Source organism: Netta rufina (genome assembly GCF_964035555.1).
Source record: "Netta rufina genome assembly, chromosome: 30".
In the NCBI taxonomy this organism is placed as follows: domain Eukaryota; kingdom Metazoa; phylum Chordata; class Aves; order Anseriformes; family Anatidae; genus Netta; species Netta rufina.
The window spans coordinates 1,285,791-1,300,504 of NC_140154.1; the positions used below are offsets into that span (position 1 = coordinate 1,285,791).

Sequence of the window (14,714 nt, forward strand, 5' to 3'; positions counted from 1 at the left end):
CCCTGAGCACCCGGTGTGTGTGGGGGGGGGGGGCACAAATCAAATTTTTTTAAAAAGCCACCAGGATAAAACCCGGGCTCGGCGTCACCGTCACCGGTGGCCCGAGGCCACCCGGGGTTGGCACAGGCTGGGGGGGGGGCTCCTGGGGGGTCCCAAGCCCCCCCCCCCCCCCCCCCCCGAGGACCTGGGGTTGGCACCCGGGCGGCTCCTTCCCTGCGGATGGCGCTGGACTCGATGGCATCGGAGAGACTTTGGGCTGGACGGCGTCACTCGGGGGGGGGGGGGGGCGAGGACCTGGCAGCCAGGAGGGGAGGGGGCAGGGCTGGCCCAAAAGGGTCTGCGTGTGCCCCCCCCACCCCCCCCCGCCTCGTTTTTGGGTGCCCACCTGGCTCCCGCCGGCGCTATTCCACCTCGCCGTTGTGCTTGTGCCGCCCGGGGGGCGCGGGGGGCTCCTCCTCGTAGGGAGACAGCTCCTCGATGGACGCCTGGTTGGTGATGCCTGGGGGTGGGGGGGGACAGGGGGTGTGGGGGGGTCCTAGAGGCAGCCCCGTGGCCCCCCAGGACCAAGAAAAACCCAACTCATCTCAGGGAGGGGGTCACCGTCCACAGGGGTCACCCCCAGGGGTCACCATCTCCAGGGGTCACCGTCCCCAAGGGTCACCCCCAGGGGTCACCAGTGTCAGGGGCTGCTCAGTGCGGATTTGCCCCCCCCCCCGGGGACCCCCCCCACCGGCTCTGGTGGCCGTCCCCTACCGCTGGCCGCCCTCTCCTTCCACTTCTGCTTGTTCTCCTGGATGTATTTGGTCCAGGTGGCGCGGAAGCTGGCCAGGTCGGCGTTGATGTCCCCCCCCAGCTCCAGGTGCTCGTCCAGGGACGTCTGCCGCCACTGGGAGCTGCGGGGGGACACCGGGGGGGGGGGACGACGCTGGCGGCGGGACAGAGCCACCCGTGTCACCGTGTCACCCCCCCTGACCTGTCGCAGGGCGCGTGCGCCCACGTCCCCATTAAGCGTGCGCCCCCCGCATGGCTGAGCCGCACCAGATCCACCCAGGGGGGCTCTGGGGGAAGGGGAAACCGAGGCACGGCCTCTCCAGGAGGACGTGGGGGGGGCTGGTGAAGCAGGCAAGTGTCTGGGGGGGGTTGGTGGCCCCCCACCTGGCTTGCTGGGTGGCCACCGGGTTGCCCTTGGCTTTGGAGCCGTCCTCGGCGGGGGGCAGCACCAGCTTCTCGGCCACGTCGGTCAGCACGGAGAAGGTGGGCTCCACGATGAAGTCGATGAAGCCTGATGGGGGGGGGGCACGGCGTCAGGGGGGACCTCACGTGTGTGTTTGTGTCCCCAAAAATGGGGATGGAGGGGGGGGGACGGGGCTCACCGATCTGCGACTGGGCCACCAGCGTGGAGGTGCGGTCGCAGAGGGGCGAGAAGGGCAGCCCCAGCTCGGCCTCTTTGTCGCCCTGGAGAGGGGAGAAATTGTCCCCAAAAGGTGGCCGCGGTGACACCGGGGGGTCCCGGGGTGTTGGGGGGGGGGGACGGGACACGCGGGGTCCCTACCTGCCTGAAGAACTCCTCCATCAGCGCCTTGGTCCAGCGGCTGTGCACTGCCCACTGCTTGGTGGGGTGGCTGATGTCGGCCGCATGCAGGAGCAGCGACAGCGCCTTGGATTTATCGATCCTGGGGAGGGCAGCCGGCAGCTCAGGCTGGCCCCCCCCCCCCCAAAAAAAAAAACAAAAAAAAAACAAAAAAAAAAACGAAAACAACCAAACGCGTCCCCTCCTCCCTGCAAAAAACGAAAACCAAATGCGTCCCCTCCTCCCCGCCACCCCCCCCCAAAAAAAAAAAAAAATAATAATAATAATGATAAAAAAATCCCCCGGCGTCCCCGCTCACACCTCTCCAGCTGCTGCAGCGCCGTCTTCATGGACTTGACCTGCTGGAAGTGGCAGGACATGTCGGTGGCCAGGACCATCTCGATCACCAGAGCCCGCAGCTCCCTGCGCCGCGGTTGCGGAGTTGGGGGGGGGACAGGAGGCACCATGAGGGCTTGGGGGGGGGGGAGCTGGGTGGGGACAGCCCCCCGGGGACAGCGCGGGGACGGCGGGGGACTCACGCGAACTCGTCCTTGGTGAGGTTGACGAAGATGTTCATCTCCTCGTCCTGCATCATGCGGAAGACGGCGCTGATGTGGTGGTTCTCCAGCACCGAGCGGTCGTTGTAGAGGATGGCGCAGTCCGACCTGGGGGGCGAGGGGACACCGGGGACCCGCGATGGCACCCGCCGGGTCCCGGCACGGCACCCCCCTTCGGGTGAGGGATGTCCCCGCGGTGCCAGCACAGCGGTAGCCGGGCCATATTGGTGGCCCCGTGGTGACAGGACATGTGCGTCCTGGCCATGTCGGTCACCCCGAGTGTCCCCATGGTGCCAGGACATCTGCATCCTGGCCGTATCGGTCACCCCAAGTGTCCCCAAGGTGCCAGGACATCTGCACCCTGGCCATATTGGTCACCCCAAGTGTCCCCAAGGTGCCACCAGCACTGCCCCGGTCCTCTGGGTGCTCCTCAGCACCCCACGTGTCCCCACAGCCTGTCCCCAGCCCTGCTGCTCTGCCCAGGCTGCGCCCTGCCACCTCTGCCATGCCACGGCAGCCCTGCTGGGCCGTGCCACCTGCACCGTGCCACGTCCCTTTGTGCCGTGCCATGTCCCCATGCACCATGCCCTGTCCCTCTGCACAGTGCCACATCCCCATGTTGTGCCATGCCATGTCCCCCTGTGCTGTGCCACGTCCCTGTGCCATGCCATGTCCCTCCATGCCATGTCACATCCCCGTGCCATGCCGTGTCCTTCTGTGCCGTGCCATGTCCCCCTGCCCCCATGCCATGTCCCTGTGCCGTGCCATGTCCCCTCATGCCATGCTGTGTCCCCTTGTGCCATGCCATGTCCCCATGTCCCCATGCTGTGCCATGTCCCCGTGTGCCCTGCCATGTCCCCTCGTGCTGTGCCATGTCTCCTTGCACCGTGCCATGTCCCCCTGTGCCATGCCACGACCCTATGCTGTGCCATGTCCCCTCATGCCATGTCCCCTCGTGCCATGCCATGTCCCCTTGCCCTGTCCCCTCGTGCCGTGCCATGTCCCCCTGCGCCGTGCCGTGTCCCCGTGCGGTGCCAGCAGCCCTCACTTGGTCTGGATGTGGAAGCTGTTGGTGGTGCCCGTGTGCTCGTAGTCGTGGATGGCGGCGGCGAAGATGATGGCCAGGACCTCGATCTCCGTCAGGTAGTGCTGGGGACAGGGGCGTCAGGGACAGGGCCACCCCCCCCCGGGGGGGACGGGGACACTGGGGGCACTGGGGGGCTCCAGAGACACCCCACAGGGGACAGGGGCCACCTGGGCGCGGGTCCTGTGCGTGTGCGTGGCCACGCGTGACAATGAGGGGGGGGTACGGGGCGCGGTGTCACCGCCTGTCACCCCCCCCAACAGGGTGACCCCGGCCCCTGCCATCCTTGCTGCGTTCCCATGGTGACAGCGGGGTCGCCAGGTGGCACCCCGTCACCGTGGCAACAAGCATCGCCTGGACCGGGGGGGTGTGCTGGGACCCCCTGTCCCCATGGTGTCCCCATCCTCATGGTGTCCTGGTCCCCATGGTGTCCCCATCCCCATCCTTGTCCCCATGGTGTCCCTGTCCCCACGGCGTCCCCATCCTCACGGTGACCCCGTCGCCACGGTGACCCTGTCGCCATGGTGTCCCTGTCCCTCTCCCCATGGTGTCCCCATCCCCAGGGTGTCCCTGTCCCCAACCCCATCCCCATGGTGGCCTTGTCCCTGTAGTGTCTCCATCCCCATGGTGTCCCCATCCCTGCCGTGTCCCTGTCTCCATCTCCATAGTGTCCCTGTCTCCATGGTGTTCCTGTCCCCATCCCCATGGTGTCCCTGTCCCTGTGGTGTCCCCATCCCTGCCGTGTCCCCATCCCCAGGGTGTCCCCGTCCCTATTCTGTCCCCATCCCTGTCCCCATCCCCACAGTGTCCCCATGGTGTCCCTGTCCCCGCCGTATCCCCATCCCCATGGTGTCCCTGTCCCTGCGGTGTCACCATCCCCACCGTGTCCCCATCCCCACCATGTCCCCATCCCTGTCCCCATCCCCACCCTGTCCCTGTCCCCATGCCGTCCCCATCCCTGTCCCCGTGCCGTCCCCATCCCCATGCTGTCCCCATCCCCATGCTGTCCCCATGCTGTCCCCATCCCCGTGCCGTCCCCATCCCCATGCTGTCCCCGTGCCGTCCCCGTCCCCGCGGTGCCCCCACCAGCATTCCGGTGCGCAGCAGGAAGCAGTGCACGGTCTGGGTGACATCGGCGGCGTGCGCCTGGTTGTGGTAGGGGTTCCTGTACTTCCCGTAGCCGGCCTCCAGCGCCTCCAGCAGCGACGTGAGGAAGACGGCGGGGATCTGCGGCGCGGCACACGCGTGTGCAAGGCGGCCACACGCGCGTGTGCGAGACGGGGGGGGGAGGCAGCCCCCAAGGGGGTGGGCGCCGGGCGCACCTTGAAGCGGCTGCTGAGGTTGTGGCGGGTGAAGAGCTCGTAGACGATGGTGCGCAGGGAGTGCTCCTCCGTCACCCGGTTCAGCGCGAAGACGTCGAAGCACCACAGGTCCAGGCTCTGGGGGGGGGCAGCAGGGGCTTGGCCGGGGTGGGCTCGGGGCGTCGGGTGAGCGGTGTAGACCAGTATAGCCCAGTATAGCCCAGTTAAAGGCCAGTATGGCGGGTGATGCTCGGTGAGGTCCGTAAATGCCCCGTGATGCTCAGCAGTGCCAGGTGGTGGCCAGTAACTCCCAGCAAAGCCCAGCGATGCCCAGTAAAGCCCAGTAAAGGCCAGTATGGCAGGCGATGCTCGGTGAAGCCCGTAAATGCCCCGTGATGCTCAGCAATGCCCAGTGATGCCCAGTAACACCCAGCAAAGCCCAGTGACACCCAGTAAAGCCCAGTGATGCCCAATAACACCCAGCAAAGCCCAGTGATACCCAGTAAAGCCCAGTAAAGGCCAGTATGGCCAGCAATGCCCTTTAGCACCCAGTAAAGCCCAGCAGTGCCCTGTGATGCCCAGTAACTCCCAGCAAAGCCCAGTGATACCCAGTAAAGCCCAGTATGGCAAGCGATGTCCAGTAGCACCCGGTGAAGCCCAGAAATGCCCAGTGATGCCCAGTAACTCCCAGCAAAGACCAGTGATGCCCAGTAAAGCCCAGCAGTGCCTAATGATGTCCAGTAAAGCCCAGTGAAACCCAGCAAAGCCCAGTGATGCCCAGCAGCACCCAGTAAGCCCCAGTGAAGCCCGATGGTGCCCAGCAACACCCAGCAACGCCCCATGAAGCCCAGTAACCCCCAGCACCGCCCAGTAAAGCCCAGTAACCCCCAGTAAAGCCCAGTAACCCCCAGTGGAGCCCAGTAACCCCCAGTAGCACCCACAGACACCCAGCAAATGCCCCCCCCCCCAATCCCACTGGGATCCCCATGGAACCGGCAGTGCCAGGGGCAAAGCGCTGGGGGGGGGGGAAGCCCCGGGGGTGTCTGGGGGTGCTGCCCCCCCCCCGGTACCTTCAGGCAGTTGAGGACGGAGGTGGAGTAGCTCGGCCCCACGGCCGTGTACGTGCGGCGAAACATCCTGCAAGGGGGGGCAGGGGGCTGGGGGGGGGGGCCTTTGGGTGCTGGGGGGGCCCCTTTGGGTGCTGGGGGGGCAGATCTGGGTGCTCAGGAACCCACCTGAATTTTTGGGGGGGCTGATCTGGTTCTTGGGGACCCCCCCTGGGTGCTGGGCACCCCCCTGGCTGCTCAGGACCCCCCCCCCAAGGTTCCCAGGACCCCCCCCCCCAGCAGCTCAGGACCCTCCCCAGCTGCTCAGGACCCCCCCCTGAATTCTCAGGACCCCCCCTGGGTTCTCAGGACCCCCTCCCCGAGATCTCAGACCCCCCCCCTGGCAGCTTAGGACCCCCCCTGGCTTCTCAGACCCCCCCCCCCAGCAGCTTAGGAACCCCCCCCAGCTGCTCAGGACCCCCCCCACCATTTCAGGACCCCTCCCCAACTGCTTAGGACAGCCCCCTGGGTTCTCAGAACCCCCTCCCCAAGATCTCAGGACCCCCCCAAAGTTCTCAGGACCCCCCCCCCCTCGATATCTCACCCCCCCACACCCCCCCCCTCTCCACCCCCACCCCCATCCCCCCACCCCACCCCCATTAACCCCTTCCTAGCCGCATCCCCCCAACTCCCCGCTACATCCTCCCCCCTCCCCAGCACCCCCCTTCCCATTACCCCCCAAAAATGCCCCCCCCACCCCCCTTTGTGTGCCCCCCCCCCCCCGGACCTCTCGACGAAGATGCCGGCCTGGACGGCGTGCACGATGCTGCGGAATTTGGGTTTTTCCTCCGCCCGGCGCCCCTTGGCCCGCGCCTGCTGGGTGAAGGTGGCCGCCAGCCAGTCCCGCACCTCCGCCGGCACCGCGTCCGAGCGCATCTCCCGCAGCTCGTCCTCCGTGTCCAGCATCTGCCTGCGGGGGGGGGGCGGAAAAAAATGGGTTGGGGGGGAGGTTAGGGGGGGTTAGGGGGTTAGGGGGGGGTATGGGGGGGTATGGGGGGGAAGGGGAGTTGGCCGCACCGCGTCCGAGCGCATCTCCCGCAGCTCGTCCTCCGTGTCCAGCATCTGCCTGCGGGGGGGGGCGGAAAAAAATGGGGTTGGGGGGGGTTAGGGGGGGTTAGGGGGGGTTAGGGGGGGTATGGGGGGGTATGGGGGGGAAGGGGAGTTGGGGTTAGGGGGGGTTATGGGGGTTTATGGGGGGTTAGGGGGGGTTATGGGGGGTTTATGGGGGGTTTATGGGGGTTGGGGGGGTTGGGGGGGTCAGGGGAGTCAGGGGGTAAGGGTCATGGGGGGTCAGGAGGGGTTAGGGGGGGTCAGGGGGGGTCACGGGAGTCAGGGGGACTTGGAGGAGTTAGGAGGGTAAGGGGGGCTCAGGGGGGACTAGGGGGGGTAAGGGGGGAGGCAGGGGGGTTGGGGTCAGGGGGGGGGTCATGGGGGGGTTGGAGGGGTCAGGTGGGGGTCCAGGGGGGGCAGGGAGAGTAAGGGAGGGGTGGGGGGTTAGGGGGGGTTAGGGAGTCATGGGGGGTAAGGGGGGTTAGGGGGGTAAGGGGGTTTGGGGTCATGGGGGGTCATGGGGGGTTGGGGTAAGGGGGGTCAGGGGAGTCGGGGGGGGTCAGGGGATGTCAGGGGGGAGGTTAGGGGGGGTTAGGGGGGGGTCAGGGGGTTCCGGAGGTCATGGGGGGTCAGGGGGAGTCAGGGGCTGAAGGGACTTGAGAGGGGGAGTCAGGGGGGTCGGGGGGGGTAGAGGGGGTCGGGGGGGGGTCCCCACGCGTCCCCCCTCCCCGACCCCATCCCGGGGGGGGGCACCTGGTCTCGTCGATGTAGACGGCCTCGAGCAGCGACGCGGTGTACTCCAGGTTCCTCCTCAGCTCCTCCAGGTTCACCTCGCCCCCGTCCAGCTGCTTCACCATGGAGCGCAGCCTGGGGGGGGGGGGGGGACACCGCTGGGGGCTGCGGGACCCCCCCCCTCCGACCCCCTCCGACCCCTCAGGGATCCCCCCCCTTCTAACCCCATGGGATCCCCTTCCCCTTCCAGCCCCCGTGGGATCCCCCTCCAACCCCCACGGGACCCCCCCCAAATCCCCGTGGGACCCCCGCTGGTGGTCCTTGGACCCCCCCATGGGACCCCCCCCCCGTGGGGGCAGAGCAGAGGGGGCAGCACCCAGCGCCCTGCAGTCGCAGCACCCGGCAGCCTGAACCCCAAAAAGCCAGCGGCCCCAAAATTGTGCACGCCCCAAAAACCTGCACCCCAAAACCCCAAAGCCTGCACCCCAGAATCCCCAAACCCTAAACCCTGCACCCCTAAACCCCAAACCCTGAACCCCTAAATCCTATACCCTGCACCCCCAAATCCCAAAGCTCTGCACCTCCAAATCCTAAACCCTAAATCCCCAAACCCCAAAGCCTGAACCCCAAAACCCCAAAGCCCTGCACCTCCAAATCCTAAACCCCGCGCTCCCCAAACCCCAAAGCCTGCACCCCAGAATCCCCAAACCCTAAACCCTGCACCCCAAAACCCCAAAGCCCGCACCCCTGAATCTTATACCCTGCACCCCAAAATCCCCAAAACCTGCACTCCAAACCCCAAACCCTGCACCCCCAAACCCCAAAACCCTAAACCCTGCGCCCCAAAACCCCAAAGAATGCACCTCCAAATCCTAAACCCTGCACCCCCAAACCCCAAACCCCGCACCCCCAAATCCCAAAGCCTGCCCCCTCCCCGGACGAGCCCTTCCCCGTCTGTCTGTCCGTCTGTCGGGGGGGGTTCTGTGGGGGGGGGCTCCCATCTGCGCGCCCGCCGCCCCCGCAGCCTCGCCCGTCTCCCGCTGCAGCCGCCTCGCCCGCACGCCGGCTGCCACCCGAGCGCGGGGGACCGGGGACAACGGGGGACAAAAACTGTCCCCAGACCGCCTGGGGGTGGGGAGGGATGGGGAGGGGGACAAGGGACAGAGAGGGGGGGTTGTGGGGGGGTGGCAGCCCCAGGAGCGGGCACCCTGTGGCACTTGGTGGCATTTGGTGGCATTTTGTGGCACTTTGTGGCACCGCGGTGTCACCGGCACCGGGGACACGCTGGGTGCCTGCTGCTGCCTCCTGATGGCACCAGGGACACGTCGCTGCCACCCAGTGCCACCAGGTCCCTGTCAGTGTCACCCAATGCCACCAGGTCCCCATCAGTGCCACCCAGTGCCACCCTATCCGAATCAGTGCCACCCAGTGCCACCAGGTCCCCATCGTTGCCACCAGCCTGGTTCCCGCTGGTACCCAACAGGTCCCCATCGATGTCACCCAGTGCCACCAGGTCCCCATTAGTGCCACAAATGCCACCAGGTTCCCATCGCTGCCACCCAGTGCCACCCAGTCCCCATCGCTGCCACCAGCCTGGTCCCCACTGGTACCCAACTGGTCCCCCTCAGTGCCACCCAGTGCCACCCGGTCCCAATCAGTGCCACCCAGTGCCACCAGGTCCCCATCGCTGCCACAAAATGCCACCAGCTCCCCCCCAGTGCCACCCAGTGCCACCAGCTCCCCACTGGCACCTCCCCACCGGTGCCACCCAGCACCCACCGTGTCCCCACCACCCGCGCACCACGCCGTCCCTGAGGCCGGTGCCACCTTGTCCCCAGAGCCACCACCTCCCCGTGGCCTCGGGGACACCGCAGGGAGCCACCAAGTGCCACCAAACCCAGGGGACAGCCCCGGGGGACAACCCCAGGGGGACGGGGGCCGCGTCCCCAGGAGGGGACCCCGACGCGCGTCACCTCCGGCGGCAGGGTCCTGGCACCGAGCCCGGCACGGCCCCGGGGGCCGGGCGCGATTTAATTAGGGGCTGATTAATTAACGGAAAGCAGGCGGCAGCTTCCTGCGCTCCCTCCGGCCGCCCGCTCCCTGGCAGCCCTCGGCCTCGTTAGCGCTAACGAGAGCTGGCAGCGGGCGCGAGGCACCCGGGGCCGCGGGGTGGGCACGGGGGTGGGCACGGCCACCAGGTCCCCAACCCTCGTGCGAGGTCTCCTATCCTTGTGCAAGATCCCAAATCCTCGTGCAAGGTCCCCAACCCTTGTGCAAGGTCCCTCAGCTCCCTCATCCTTGTGCAAGGTCCCCGATCCTCGTGCAAGATCCCAAATCCTCATACAAGGTCCCCAACCCTCGTGCAAGGTCCCCAATCCTCGTGCAAGGTCCCCGACCCTCGTGCAAGGTCCCTCAGGTCCCTCATCCTTGTGCAAGGTCCCCAATCCTCGTGCAAGGTCCTCAACCCTCGTGCAAGGTCCCTCATCCTCGTGCAAGGTCCCCAGCCCTTGTGCAATGTCCCCAATCCTCGTGCAAGGCTGCAAAAGGTCCTCGTGCAAGCGCTGCTGGCTCTGTGCAAGGCGACACGGGGCAGCCCCGTCCCCACATCCCCTTCCTGTCCCCTTGTCCCCTTTCTGTCCCCATCGCCGCCCAGGGACACGTGGCTTCGGGGGGGGGGGGGGGGGCTCCCGACTGTCCCCATGTCCCCAAAGGCCACCGCCAGGTGCTGCTGTCCCTCCGTGCCACCACGCAGTGACACCGAAGCCACCGAGGGAGGGGGGGGACGCCGTGTCCCCTGTCCCCAACCCCAGCACACGGGGGTGGCACTGGGGACAGTCACCGGGGGGTGGGGAGGGGGTCCTGCAGGAGCCCGGGGGGGTGACAGGATGGTCCCCAGGAGGGGACACCGCCTGGATGGGGAGGGACTGTGGGGGGGGGCCCTGCCACCGCCCCGGCCACCGGGTCCCCAAAATGTGGGGACAAAACCTGGGGACAAAACCTGGGGACAAAGCCACCGGGTCCCCATGTCCCCAAACCCCTCCCCACCTCCCCCCCCGCTCCTAACGAGCTTCGGAGCCTCGTTAGCGTCCTCCCCCCAGCCTGCCTTTTTTTTTGGGGGGGGGGTCACATCACCCCCTCCCCTCCTCCCCACAGGGTGACGCCGCTTGCACACGCGTGTGCAAGGCACCGAGCCCCCCCCCGTGCTTGTGCAAGGGAGGCACGAGCGCAGCCGTAAGCGTGCAAGGAGGGCGCACGAGCGCGCACACGCGTGTGCAAGCAGAGGCGCACGCGTGGTGGTGAACAGGCGTGCAAGGCACGCGCGCGGCCACAGGGGCCCCGGCGAGGTGACGGTGACAGTGACGGGCGAGCGAGGGGGGCCGGGGGGGCCGCCAGACGTCACCGCCGAGCTGGGGAGCTGCGGGGGGAATGTCACCTTGGGAAGGGACGGTGGCTCCGTCCCCTGCGCGGACGCACGGCCCTGGGGACGTGCAAGGCTGGGGACAGACACACCTGGGGACACCCAGACCTTGGGGACACACAGACCTTGGGGACATGCACATCTGGGGACACCCAGACCTTGGGGACATGTGTCCCTGGGGACACTGACCCTTGGGGACACGCAGCCCATGGGGACACTGACACCTTGGGGACACCCAGACCTTAGGGACATGCACATCTGGGGACACCCAGATGTTGGGGACATGCGCCCCTGGGGACACAGACCCTTGGGGACACCCAGACCTTGGGGACACAGACCCCTGGGGACACTCAGCCCCTGGGGACACCCAGCCCTGGGGACGGAGACCCTTGGGGACACCCAGACCTTGGGGACATGTGCCCCTGGGGACACCAACCCTTGGGGACACTCAGCCCTTGGGGACACAGACCCTTGGGGACACCCAGACCTTGGGGACACTCAGCCCCTGGGGACACGCGCCCCTGGGGACATCAACCCTTGTGGACACCAACCCTTGGGGACACCCAGACCTTGGGGACACCGACCCTTGGGGACACGGCCCCACGGACCCCCCGTGTCACTCCCCATTTGTGCCTGGCGCCGGGCGCCCCGAACAGACCCCGGGGACCTCCAGCTGGACACGGCCAAGGGACAGCCACCCCCTAGGGACACGGCCACCCCCGAGGGGGGACAGCCACCACCGGGGGGGGGACAGCCACCACCCCCCCCCCCAAGCTGCCAGGAGCAGGGGGTCTCCTGTGTCACGCAGCAGCGCTGCCAGGCAGGTGCCACCCACGCCCCCGGTCCCCACGGGCTGCCTGTCACCACCCACGCCTCCCCGTGTCACCTCCCTGTGTCACCTCCCCGCGTCCCACACCTGCCACGAGGATGATGGAGGCTCAGGACGCTCCAGCAGCACCCCAGGGTGACACCAGTGTCCCCAGGGCCACCCCAGGAGGGGGGCACAGAGGCGGCTCCCCCCCCCCCAACACCGGCACCCTGGGGTGCCCCGTGCCCCGAGTGCCACCCCGGGGACCCGCTTCGAGTCCCCGTGTCACCCAGCCTGGGGACAGGGGGCACGTGGGTGCACGGGGACGGCGTGGGCAGAGCCCCCCCCACCCCCCCCATGAGATTTTGGGGAGGGGGCGGCAGCGGGAAGGGGGGGGGGGAGGGCGAGCAGGGCGCAGCCCACGCGCTCGCACACCTGCGCACGCGGCGCCCGCTCAGGTGCGCTCACGCCCACGAGCTCCTCGTGCACGCCCGTGCGCCCACGCGTGCACGAGCGCAGGCGAGCCCAGCCGTGTGCACGCTCCCACCGGGTGCTTGCACGCACACAGCCGTGAGCACGGCCGTTTGCACGCACACAACGAAGTGTGCACGGCCGTTTGCACGTAAACATCAACGTGTGCACGGTTATTTGCACGTGCACAGCAACAAGCACGGAGTTTGCACGCACACAGCTGTGTGCACGGCCGTTTGCACGCACGCACCAACATGTGCATGGCCATTTGCACGCACACAGCTGTGAGCACGGCTGTTTGCACGCATGCACCAACATGTGCATGACCGTTTGCACACACACAGCTGTGAGCACAGCCGTTTGCACGTATGCACCAACGTGTGCACAGCCGTTTGCACGCACACAGCAGCACGTGTGGCCGTTTGCACGCTCTCACCAACGTGCCCAGCCGTTTGCACGCTCAGCCTTGCACGCACACTCACCCCGTTCCACACCCAGGCCAAATCCCGACCCCGCCACGAGTTTGCACGAGGGCGGCCGGCGTGAAACACGCCCAACGAGCGTGAGCCCCGCTCTCCGTCCCCGTGCCCCCCAGGGGGGGGCACACCAGCTCCGTGCACGTGCGCGTGCCCGTGCGCACCTTCACGCCCACGGGCACGTTTGGGGGCTGCGCTGCGGAGCACGCCCACGTGCGCGGCCGGGGCACGAGGGCGCACACGCGTGCACGCACGTGAGCTCACGCGTGGGCACGAGCACGCGGCGCCCATGCCACCGAGAGCCCCCCCCCGGGGAGGTGGGGGGGACACGGTGACACCCAGGGTGTCCCACGAGGCGCCCCCACCCCCCACAGTCCCGACACCCCCCCCTAAATCCTCCCCGGGATTTTGGGGGCACCCAGACCCCCCCGCCCACCCCGTGTGCCCCCCCTCTCTCCCCGGCACCCCCAGGTTTGTGGGTGCCCCCAGCCCCCATGGGTGCTGGTGCACACCCCGAGGGGGTGCAGGGGATGGGGGGGGGCCCAAGGGTGGCTGGGGAGGGTGCATGGGGGGGGAGCAGGGAATGGGTGGGTTGGGGGGCACCTGGGGGTCCCCAGGGGGAGAGGGCGCTGGTGGGTTTTGGGGGGGGCAGATGAGGGTCCCAGGGGGTCCTGCCTGGGGGGGGGACCAAAGTGTATGGGAAGATTGGGGGGGGGGGGGCAAAGTGGGGGTGTAATGGGGGGGGGGCAATGTTTGGTAAGAGAAGGGTCCTGGTTTGGGGGTCCCTGCTGGGGGGGGGGGTCCTGGTTTGTGAGGGGGGGGCAGTTTTGGGGGGCTTTATGGGGAGGGGGCTCACACCTGGGGGGAGGGGGGACCATTTATGGGGTGCCCTGGATTGGGGTGGGGGTCCTGGTTTATGGGGGGTGTTCATGCGTTGGGAGGGGGATCCCTGTTTGGGGGGGGGATGTTCATGGTTTGGGGGGGGATGTCTGGGGTTTTGGGGGGGGTCTCAAGTTTTTTGGGGGGGGAGTTCCCAGTTTGGGGGGGTGCGTCCCAGTTTTGGGGAGAGTGCTCAGAGTTTTGGGGGAGATTTTCAGGGTTTGGGGGGGTCCTGGTTTGGGGAGGACGGTCAGGGTTTTTTTGGGGGGGGGTCCCAGTTTGGTGGGGGGTCCCTGTTTAGGGGGGATAGTCAGGGTTTTGGGGGGGGTGCTCACGGTTTGGGGAGGCATCCCAGTTTGGGGGGGGGTCCCAGTTTCGGGGGGGAGGTCCCAGTTTGGAGGGGATGTTCAGGGTTTCGGGGGGGGTGTTCCCAGTTTGTGGGGGGGTGTCCCGGTTTGGGGGGGTGTTCTTGGTTTAAGGGGGTTCCTGGTTTGGGAGGGACGTTCCTGGTTTTGGGGGGGGGGTCCCAGTTTGGGGGTGACATTCCCGGTTTTTGGGGAAGGTCCCGGTTTGGAGAGGGTCCCGTTTTGGGGAGGGTGTTCCCGGTTTGGGGGGGGCGTCCCGGTTTGGGGGGGCTGTTCAGGATTTTGGGGGTGCTGTTCCCGGTTTGGGGGGGTCCCGTTTGAAGGGGGGGGGGGTCACTCACAACGCCCGCAGCTTGACCCAAATCTTCTTGCTGGGCGCAGCCTTGGTGTCCAGCGGCGCCGGGCAGCCCCCGGCCGGTTCCAGCCCCTCTCGCTCCGTTTCCAGCCCGGGGGGGCTCCGCGGCGCCTCCATGGCCCCTGCGGCACCGGCCCCGACCTCAGCCCCCTCCGGTACCGACCCCCACGGGCCGGGGGGGGGGGGCGAACGGGAGGGGGGGGGCGATGGAGCAGCCGCCGGTACCGCCCCGCCGCCGCCTCCCCTTCTCCGGTACCCGGCGGCTGCGCAACCGGCACCGGCCCCGGGCGGCGGAGCTAAGATGGCATCCCGGGCACCGGGGGTGGGGGCGCCGGGGGGGGGCACCGGGGAAGAGGGGGGGGCCACGGGGATGTGGAGAAATGGGGGGGGGCGCGCGGGGATGGGGAGGAATAGGGGGGGCGCACGGGGATGGGGAGGAATGGAGGGGGGCGCACGGGGATGGGGAGGGCGCACGGGGATTGGGGGGGGGCGCACGGGGATGGGGAGGAATTGGGGGGGGGCAGGAATTGAGGGGGGGGGGT

General features: G+C 68.0%; 1 protein-coding gene across 1 annotated transcript; it reads right to left on the minus strand.

Annotated features, from left to right (window-relative positions):
• Positions 1–401: 401 nt before the first annotated feature.
• PDE1B (phosphodiesterase 1B) lies at positions 402–14,289 on the minus strand (the record flags this gene model as incomplete). The annotated part of the gene is made up of 14 exons (XM_084303509.1): positions 402–499; positions 754–893; positions 1,156–1,282; positions 1,374–1,455; positions 1,553–1,673; positions 1,892–1,993; positions 2,110–2,235; positions 3,176–3,276; positions 4,298–4,438; positions 4,534–4,650; positions 5,583–5,649; positions 6,346–6,528; positions 7,422–7,535; positions 14,159–14,289. The coding sequence occupies 14 exons, from the start codon at positions 14,287–14,289 to the stop codon at positions 402–404; spliced, it is 1,650 nt and encodes a 549-aa protein (XP_084159635.1).
• Between the last annotated feature and the right edge of the window lie 425 nt (positions 14,290–14,714).